Source organism: Clupea harengus, chromosome 12 (genome assembly GCF_900700415.2).
Source record: "Clupea harengus chromosome 12, Ch_v2.0.2, whole genome shotgun sequence".
Classification (NCBI taxonomy): Eukaryota; Metazoa; Chordata; class Actinopteri; order Clupeiformes; family Clupeidae; genus Clupea; species Clupea harengus.
In genome coordinates, this window is record NC_045163.1 from 13323102 (window position 1) to 13333258 (window position 10157).

The 10157-nt window shown below is 42.6% G+C and overlaps 1 protein-coding gene across 2 annotated transcripts in view; it reads right to left on the reverse strand.

Annotated features, from left to right (window-relative positions):
• ntrk2b (neurotrophic tyrosine kinase, receptor, type 2b) overlaps positions 1-9954 on the reverse strand; it is a 20798-nt gene extending 10844 nt beyond the window's left edge. For both annotated transcript variants that reach the window (XM_031577199.2, XM_031577198.2), the window contains exons 1-13: positions 8963-9954; positions 7506-7580; positions 7331-7402; positions 6324-6392; positions 5918-6066; positions 4814-4950; positions 3348-3480; positions 2105-2401; positions 1812-1841; positions 1641-1646; positions 858-892; positions 661-760; positions 151-339 (exon numbers count right to left, since the gene is read on the reverse strand). In XM_031577199.2, coding sequence (XP_031433059.1) covers positions 151-339; positions 661-760; positions 858-892; positions 1641-1646; positions 1812-1841; positions 2105-2401; positions 3348-3480; positions 4814-4950; positions 5918-6066; positions 6324-6392; positions 7331-7402; positions 7506-7580; positions 8963-9159 — 1489 coding nt within the window. In that variant the 5' untranslated portion in view covers positions 9160-9954. The remainder of the gene's footprint in view (positions 1-150; positions 340-660; positions 761-857; positions 893-1640; positions 1647-1811; positions 1842-2104; positions 2402-3347; positions 3481-4813; positions 4951-5917; positions 6067-6323; positions 6393-7330; positions 7403-7505; positions 7581-8962) is intronic.
• Between the last annotated feature and the right edge of the window lie 203 nt (positions 9955-10157).

Sequence of the window (10157 nt, forward strand, 5' to 3'; positions counted from 1 at the left end):
AGTCTCAATCCCAATGTCATTGCCATGGTAATAGCAGGGGTGGTCACTATGACAACTGGCCAGTAGCAGGGCCCAGGGCTCGGATTTATTCTGGAGGGACCGGATCGGTGGCAGCTGCCGTTCTGCTCGCCTCGCGCCATGGCAACTCACACGTGTCAGTCTTCAGAATGCTGCCAGTGTTGCGGAAGTACTGCGGGTTCTCGATGACTGGGATCTTTGTCATTCCGATGATGACGGCGTCGGGGCCCATCTCCGAGGACGACGGGGTGTTGTTGCCATTGGAGACGTGGTGTAGAGGACTGGCAGAGTCATCATCGTTACTGATGACGGATGAAGAGCCTGATGGAAGCGGAGGGAAATTACATTTAGGGACACAAGCAGCTTCTCACTGGTAGGGTCAGTGCAAGAACAAATAACAGCATACACACAAACAACAAGCTATATCCTATACAAGGTATAATTTATAATTGTTCATTACCATAATGATGAACAGAACTACCACTGCATTAACTAGGTCCACAAATACAATGCCAATTGAATTATAGGTCCTAGAAAAAAAGTACAACTAGACAACAAAAAGGTCTGCTTTAAGTAATAGCAGTTCCTTTTTCATACTTCTAGATCTAGTTCTTTTTTCAACTGTTGATGTGATATGCCTACCTTTCATGCCAAACTTTGTGTTTCTCCCATACTTTAGAATGGCCAGCATCAGGAGACACCCTGCCAGTGCGATAGCTGCCACTCCAACCACAGCATACACCTAAGAACAGAAACATCCCCGTGATTACTTATTTTCTCATAATCACACACGTCACCATATTATACGTTTATAAGCTGAACAAGGCACTAATACGTACAGCCACCTTGTCTTCAGATGTTGGAGGTGGAGTATCTATACAAGGAAAAAACGCAGAGGCAAAGGCATGTGGAATTAAGTCAAATTCTGTGAGAGAAGTGCATGCAGCGGTTTATTAGCATAGAAGTATAAATCCCTATTTCAGTTAATTCTGTGATGTTATTATACGCTTTTAGCATTTATAAGTTAACCAATGGCTCTCAAACATAAAATGTGTGGCCTTTTTAAGAGAAAGGTCACCCCCTTGAGGTCACCACTGCCATACCAAAATTATTTTAGGTCAGTTGTTACATCATTATTCAAATCAGTGTTACAGTAAAATTTCTATTCTGTTTATACCCAGTAAAAACTGTCTATTTAACGTAGACTAGAAAAAAAAAAATTTAAGCATGTCTTTACACAGCTGTTATTATGCATTAGCTTAAAGATGGTGTTGCAAATTAACAACCCAACCTAACCCAGGCAGCAATCCAATAATTTGAAGGACTTCCATGTAACCTAAAGCCTCTGTGTTGCTTAAGTCTGACAATATTCTTTAACCACAAAGTTATTGGGGGCCTCAATGGCTTTCAGGTTCTGATATATTTTTATATCTCCTACTGTCAGTCTTTCGCTAGCATTTACATATTTCATACAGTGCCTGATCCACAATGTTTCTCAGCCATGTAGTCAATCAAATGTTACAAAATATGGAGAAACGATATATCGGTATCGCTACATTTCCATCTGCTTCTACAGGAATAACAAAAATGTGAAAATGGTCAAATAGAATGGGGTGGCATACCTGTATCTGTGTCGCAGGAAGATGCCATCAAGTAGCACAACCAGAATGGATGACAAGAAAATACATCATTTGCATGTGCTGATTTAGAAACTCAAGCACAATTACAAGATGAAAGCAGGTTTAAAATGAAACAGAAACAGTAAATGTTAGGTGTTTCTATGAGCTACTTACAGTCATAGTACGTTATGGTAGCTTCACCCTCTGTAGGAGAGAAAATATGAGAAAAAAAAACACAGTTTAGTTCACAAAGATTAAGGTACACAAAACTCACATCATATGCACACATAGCTCATATATACAAATATACCAACATTCACACACACACACACACACACACACACACACACACACACACACACACACACACACACACACACACACACACACACACACACACACACACACACACACAATACACACACACACACACACATACACACGAGAAGATGACAGGAAGTTCTCACCCTCTGGCTTGCCCATGAAGTGCGCCTTCACCCTCTTCTCGTCAGTGCCATACTTGTTCCGGGCCACCAGCTTGTACTCGCCATTGTGGATGTGTGTGGGGTTCTGCAGCTCTAGGCAGCCTTCCTTCTCGCTCTCCTTCTCCTCGTAGATCCGGGTCTGCATGTAGCCGTGCTCGCGCAGCAGCTCGCCGCGGTGGTACCACTCCAATGTGGGCATGGGGTTGCCGCGCACCAGGAAGTCGATGCACCAGTGGAGGTTCTGCCTTGGCTCCTGCAGATGCACGATGGTGGGAGGGACTGACCACGAAAAACAAAAACAAAAAAGAAGAGGGAGAAGAGGAGGAGAGGAAGAATGACTCACAGGGCACTGGGTGGACTTTAAGGGATGAATCGCAGAATGGAGGAAGAGAGAGGAGGAAGAGGGGTGAAAGAGGACGGGGAGGAGGAGGAGGAGGCTTAGGAAGATAAAGACGAGGGGAAGGGCTACACAGAAGGAAGAGCCTGACAGTGTTAGACAGGAAGGTTCAACAGCTTCTCAAAGTGAGACCCTGAGTCTGTCCTGGTCACCCAAACAACCAGATGGGAGGAATGGCACAGAAACGTCAGGAGGCGAGGTGCCACACAAGAGGAAGAGTATAGCAAAGTGGACAGGAAATCAATAAAACTTGCTAAAGGCACTCATGTGAACCAAAAACATACTTGAATTACAAAATGAAAATACAACCAAACAGAACACAAAGAGGCCATTGTTGACACACTCAAGAGTCTATAGCTGTGGAACTAAGTGAGTCACGCAAGAGGGAGCAACAGGTGACAGTAGGAGCACTTATGAAGAGTCGAGATGACTCCGGCAACAGGAGAGTGAGAGGAAACGGCCAGTTTATGGGATCTGCAGAGGCGAAACCTCCAGGTTCAGGCAGCACAGCCATTTCCCAGTGTGTTCTGTGAATCATGTGCACAGATCTGATCCCCAATGATCCATGTGTCAATCATCTGCATGGATCTGGATCTATTACAATGAAGTAGAGAGGAACACCTGCCTGTTTACAGAACCTGCCGGTTCTGTGTGCTCTGTAAAGCGCTCCATAATGGCACTATATAAATCAACAAAATGTAATGGAATTTAGTAATTAGGTAGTACTAAGGGCCTAAATGGAGACTAGCTGGGCAACAGTGCTGTTTGACCTCTGAACCTGAACGCTCCTGGCCTCTGAGCGCCAATGATCGGCGCGGCTGTTCTTACAGAGGACGTTGAGCTGCAGCGTGGCCTCCTTCTGGCCCACCACGTTCTCGGCGCTACAGGTGATCTCCCGGCCGTTGTCCGCTGGTGAGAGTCTGGTGAGGGACAGACTGGACTCCAGCTTGGAGGGGTACATCTAGGAGAGGCAACAAAAACACAGCGCTGGTAATATGCCACTCATCAGGGTGTAAATCAGCATCCCTGAATGTTAGCATTACAATGCTGATTCTTGGGTCACAACTTGACACAGTTGCACATTTACATTTGTCATAATGCAGAAATACTGAAAAACACTGACTCGTGGCATGTGATTTCACCACATTTACAAGGCTTTCTCTCAGTGTAGCTCTGCACAGCACATGTTCCTGTTGTCTTCATTAGTGAGCGAGTCCCGTTTTATTTCTCTCCCTCAAGTATTCTCTTAGCCCTATGAACCAATCACTATGACAGTTTAGTGATATGGGGTTTCACCAGAACTCAAGTCAGATGATCAGTCCCGATTAACGAAAAAGCCACATGACCCAGCTATGATGGGCTAGGACTGAAGCTTTAAGTATAAAGTGAGGGTATTTTAAAATGGGATTTGCAGGTCACCATATTTAGGCCCTCTGCCTCCTCGTACATTTTCTAAAACCTGATATACTTTAATAAACCAAATGATCGTAACTAACAGAACAGAACAAACATTTTACTCAAGGTTGATTTATTCTAGTGGGATTTATCATAATTGCATTTCTTTAGTGGTCAATTTATTGCTTGTGGTCAGAGAGTGAAAGCCAACGGGGGTTAAAATGTACCCCAGACAGGAGACTCTATGACTGAATATTGTTGTGCATGGACTGAGCTAAATGCCTGTGTGGTGTGGTTAGTGAGCCCATGGGGGTTTAATTGTTGGTTTTGTGGTAGGATGTACATGGGGTCATGGATGGATATTGAATGAATATTAGAGGTAGACAGTTTGAGGAGGGAGTGATAAATAAGCCTCTCCTGCTTAATTTCATATAAATGTCGGTGACATATGTAAAAATACGTTTTTATTTTTTACCATATCCCAAACACAATCTGTAATCATTTCTACTGTAGGCATTGAATTCCATATATGACCCTATTCTATCTTCTATACAGATTGCTTGATACCACTTCAACCTCCTTCTTGAGCCAAGGGTTTTTCAATTTGTTTGTAGTCCAGTGAACCACACAATGACTTTTTGGCATGGCTTATTAGCTATTATTATTATTATTATTATTATTATTATTATCAGTCTGACTCTGCTTTTCTGTGCATCTGACAAAGAAATACTTGAACTTGAACTTGAACTTGAACTTGAACTTAGCTATCAAACTAAACCATTTTAAAAATGAGCATACAGTCAATGTAGGTGAATGGGTTACTATGGTGACCAGAGTTTATTTTCTTCCAGGCATTCCATTTCCGTGCCGACTGTATCTACTGGAGATACTATTGTTACCTTATAATTGGTTGCCAGGAAGGTAGTGTTCCACTTGAACTCTGGGGTGGGATGTCCTGAGACAGTGCAGACCACTGTGGCATCGGTTCCATTCATCTGAGTGAGAATGGATGGGGTCACATTGGCTGTGGGAGGTTCTGCAAGATTTGAATAAAATGGTAGCAACTCAGTAACTTAAGTCCTAAATACTGATTTAGGAAAACTGACATGTATGTGAACACTTCGTAATAAAACAATCCTCTATTAGAAACCAAGCTACATGGTTCAAACTATGCTCAGTCTGTGGCTATCACAGGATATCCATTGAAACCGGGACATATGTTAGCTGGCCTTTAGCAGTTGGTGGAAGACAACTGAAATCAGTGAATGTTTATAGGATGCAGTGCACATATAGTTTTTGGCAGTTTCAAACAAAAAAGATTCTCGTTCCTCAAAATCATGTAGAGTATGTCTCATTATGTCTCTGAAACAGCTGAAGGATGTTTCTCTCTCTCTTCCTTCCTTGAGTGCTATCTGTGGTATGGATTGTGATCGCCTTAATGCTTTATTTTCAGGATATGTACTTAGAAAACACTTTCAGATAGAAAGTAGGAATTTCTCTGGATAAACAATTATTGCATTGCTAGGACTACACTGACAGGAAATATTAAATCAAATGTTGCCTTTGTATTTGAATTCAAAATGGGAAGAGATTGAGAAAACACCTTTGTTCTACTTATATCTTCAGGGAACTAGCTTTCTGAAATTCTGAGAATGGTGGAAGATATGGAGGTTTAAATTGAATCACTGGATATGAAAACTCAACTGAACATTGATTGGCACAAAAAACACAGTGATCTTTACAACTACCAAGGTCTAGTACTCCAATAAGTCCCTGACTGACAAGATTCTGCTGATAATTCACTGTATCTTTATATATACTATGCAGACCATTGGGAATTAGAGAGGGGATGGTTGTAAGGAATGTGTGCGATTCTTTACCAAGCCTTCTATTCTGCAATTCTATCACAAAACAGAGCCACTGGCACATGTACTGCTCTTGATGAGATAGTGTGTGATGGTCATGGGACGTAAAGAGCTATTTAGTGGTAGGATAGGGCTTACCACAGGCTGCCGGGGACAGTCTGGAGAGAGACTTTATGCCTTCCTCATCGATGCACTGGAGCTCTTGATTCTCAGTCTCATCCAGGCCCAGCCACAACTTAATCCACATGTTCTCACAAGAACACTGCAGAGGGTTGCCAGACAGGTACCTATGCAAACGAATAGTTGGCCCAACAAAGCATGTAAATGTAAATAATATCACAAAACAAGTTTACACACACACACACGCACACACACAAACACACACACACACACACACACACACACACACACACACACACACACACACACACACACACACACACACACACACACACACACACACACACATGCATACATATGTACACATTCACACACGCGATGCATGCAAACAGTGAACTAAAGAAATAAACATTCAGAAACTTACAAATATGACATATTTGAATTTCGAAATGCTTTCCATGATAACGTTGACAAGTTATTGTCTTTGAGATTTCTGAAAGAAAGAGAGTCATCAGTTGTACCATGTTTCCATAACCCAAAATCACAGCATAGATACAATGTGAAAATAAATACAACAGACAGTTGTAATGTGGTAGTTCGGCTGTTCTAGCCCTACAGAATCCATTTGCCTTTGCCACTGACTGTTATACAAACTATCCATGCAAACAGGTATGCATCTGTTTTTGTAAGTGTTAGTTAAGGCTAAGACAATCCTGAGGCCCATATTAATCAAGGCCAAGACAAGACAGAGAGTTCTGACAGACAAAACCAAAATTAAAAAAAAAATGCCAAGGCATAGACTGACACCACAATTAATGTTAATGTAAAAGGGTGGGAAATACTAAACAATAAAGCGATCACTTGAAGAGGACAACAATGGAAATATAAAGGAGTAGTAAGTAATCTGTTTAACCTTGTGATCATGTGTTTAACAATAAACTAACATATTGCATGATGGCTCTGCTGTGGAATAACAACAGCAGTGCACCTAGAAGACGAATGAGATCAGGAAAATGTCATTCTAATTAGCGGTAATCATAGGGACCACTTTTTTAAGTAAATTGTGTTATTGGATTGCACTTCATAGTCTTGCGTAAGCATATGTTTTATTAAAATGAAAAAAGTTCTGAAGCTGGGGATTGATACTTCTTATGACTGGTCCAGACCACAACAAGAGCTGACATTTTTTGTAAGCCACTAAGAAGAGACCTTGGACTTGGTCAAAAATCACATTTCATTACTGTGCACCAAATTCACCTTACTGGTCATTGTATAGTGCATGTCCCCACAAATCTTTAAAAAAGACCTACCCTTGGAAACAAAAAGAATTGGACAAGAACGAAAGAATAACAAAAAACAATCAGAGAATGATAATGAAGGAGAAAGACGTAGTAGTGAGAAAAAGGAGTAGATCATTAGTAAATTACGCACAGATACTGAAGTTTGGCGTTGGAGAGAAAAGCTGTCGGAGATATTGAAGAGAGTTGAGAGTTGGTCACAGTTCTGTTGAAGGGGAAAAGCAACGTAAATGACACAATAACAGCATTAAAGTTTCTTTGTCAAATAGAGAAGAGAATGGTTGTCATTCAAAACTAACATTACTTACAGATTCCTGAGATTGGAGTAGAAATTCATATGGGCATCGCTGATTGTAAATAATCTGTCCTGATTTGTAATGAATCTGATCAGAGAAAAAAACAACAAATTGAAAAGAACAGGTGGCTGCCAGTAAATGAATTAGCTACATATCAACTTATCTTATCTGATATTATATATATATAATACGTTACATTATTCATATTTAATGGACTGGACTTGAATTAAATGGACTGGGACCATCGAGGCGAAATTAATGGTTTGACATGCGCTTTCATCATTATGCACAGTTTGGTCAATTCGAACATGGCTTCAACTAAAGGTACATCTTAAATGACGTGATCCTAGTATATGCTACATGCCTAAAGAGGGTCCGTTGAGCCGTTGTCCTGGAAACGGAGTGACATATTTGCGTAGGCGCCGATGCTTGTTGCTTTGCGGACACGCTGGGCTGTGTGACTACCCCTTAGGAGATGAATATAGTTTGTTTCTAGTAGCATTCGCTTTACCCCACATATTTTAACATCAATACATTGGAAAACATGGACTTCAACATCTCGAATGTATCAGGGACTCATCCCAAGGCATCCGGCATCTAATCTTAGGCATGCTTATCAGCAGCCCTCGCTCAGGCTTTGTCATTTATTGGTCCACCAGTGCACCCAAAGCACTTAGGCCTAAACTCGATTCAATAATCATCTGTGAATCACGGTGAAAATAATCTTTGATGCTTTTCGAGGCTTTTAGTGAGAGAGCGTGAAGATTCTATCAGACATTTGGGTTGACCCCCTCCCCTATTCTCCCCGTCTATCCCTCACGGTCTGGTTTCAGCGCTTGTCTCTCCGCCAGCACAGTAACCTCACTGCGTTAATCAGTCAAATCCTTGCTACCTCTGTTCATGCGAGGTAGCATTTAATACTGTCATACAATGCATTGCCATGCCCAAATACCCCCCCCCCCCGAAACAAAAAGGGGGACAAAACACACACACACACACACACACACACACACACACACACACACATCTTCAGCACTCACGCTCACACACCTTCCTCTAGTAGAAACGGCGGTGAAGCCTACGTTACAGGGCTATCAATATTCGATTATTTATTTAGTCTGTGCCTACTACCATGCCCGATATGCATCTACATATGGATGCAATGAGCTTCCTGAATTTGTATATGCCAAGGTCCTCTGCGTTCTGCTCAGTACCCTTCTCGAAATGATGGGGGATATGGGAAGGTTACGGATGTCATGGTAGCCTACACCGCCGTCCCCTCAGTCCACATATGTTGATTTATTTGTTTATTTATTTCATTCTTTCATTAACTGATGTATTGTATTAGCCTTTAGGCTATAACATGGTAGGTTGTTCAAGTCATTTTAATGGCATGCGTTATTGTAAGCTCTGTTCATTTGACACGTCACTAAGATCAATCACTCGTTGGGTTTGTCAGTCACACTTACATATCTGTGATGTTTTCCATGTCACTCTCCTCCGCCAAAATGGGGAAATCCTCGATCCCTGGGTCTTGGTCGATACATACAATCCTCGAGGTACTGCAAGTACAGGATGTAGGGCAAGAAGCGGCGCTAAACCCCCAAAGCCCCATCAAAACCCCGTAGAATCCCAAGCGAGCCATTCCACACCCCCCTCCGACCATGGTGGGTCCCAGGATATTCCACCAATATTTGATTAAAGCGCTATTTTGGTTCTTAATTGTTTATATTATCTCAACAGTGTAGTTCAGCAGCGTGGACACGGACGCCGCTGATCAGGGAGGCGCAGAGCGGTTCAGTGTGAGGCGCGACTGTCATGGAATGGCCTTTCCCTCTGTCTCCGCAGAATGGTGGTATCACACCATTACATATCGACGCCGCGAATAAGGGTGCCAAAATCCCCCGTCCTGTGGCAGTACGGCCGCCCCGTCTCCGAGAAACTGGCACTGAGTGGCAAAAACGTGGCGCCGCAGGCACTATGCGATATCTACGGTGCTGACGCTACATCCAGCGCCGTGGTAGAAAACAAGCAAGACGGGGAGTGCGTGGTGATGTAGCGACAGAGTGCGTGTGCGAGAAAGCAGCGTATACCTGCAAGCGCCTATTGATTACTGCCGCGGACAAGCGCATCTCCTCAAGCCATCGTTATAATTGCATTTACACACGAATTGTTTAAGATGTGAGCTTCCCTCCGATGTGTCACCAATGTAGCTAAAAGAGAGTTATCGACCGATTTCTGCATAGCAGGATGAGCTTTCAGAGATAGGCTACATGTGAAAAAGGATAGACGGGTGCATAGCCTATATTGATTCTTAAACTGCGTGACAGGGCAGTAACTGCGAGGGTGCCACATATTTATTTTTCGCCATTTTCAACACTAACCCTTAATTTCAAGTGGGTGATATTGTTGTAAGTCAGTTCTGCATACCAACAACCCATAGGTGCGCTTTGATCTCCATGCCATGCATGCGCATAAAGCGCGCGCTCTCAACAATACCACTTTTTCATGGATGGCCATTACCGGAGTGTGACGTGCGCTTTGACGCACAAGATGGGCTGCATCTAAGAAAAATAATTTCTAAACAAAATACGTCTGGCCCTATGCTTAAAGAGAGCCCTGTATTCCAGACGAAAGAAGGCAGTGAACAAGTGAGAAAAGCAC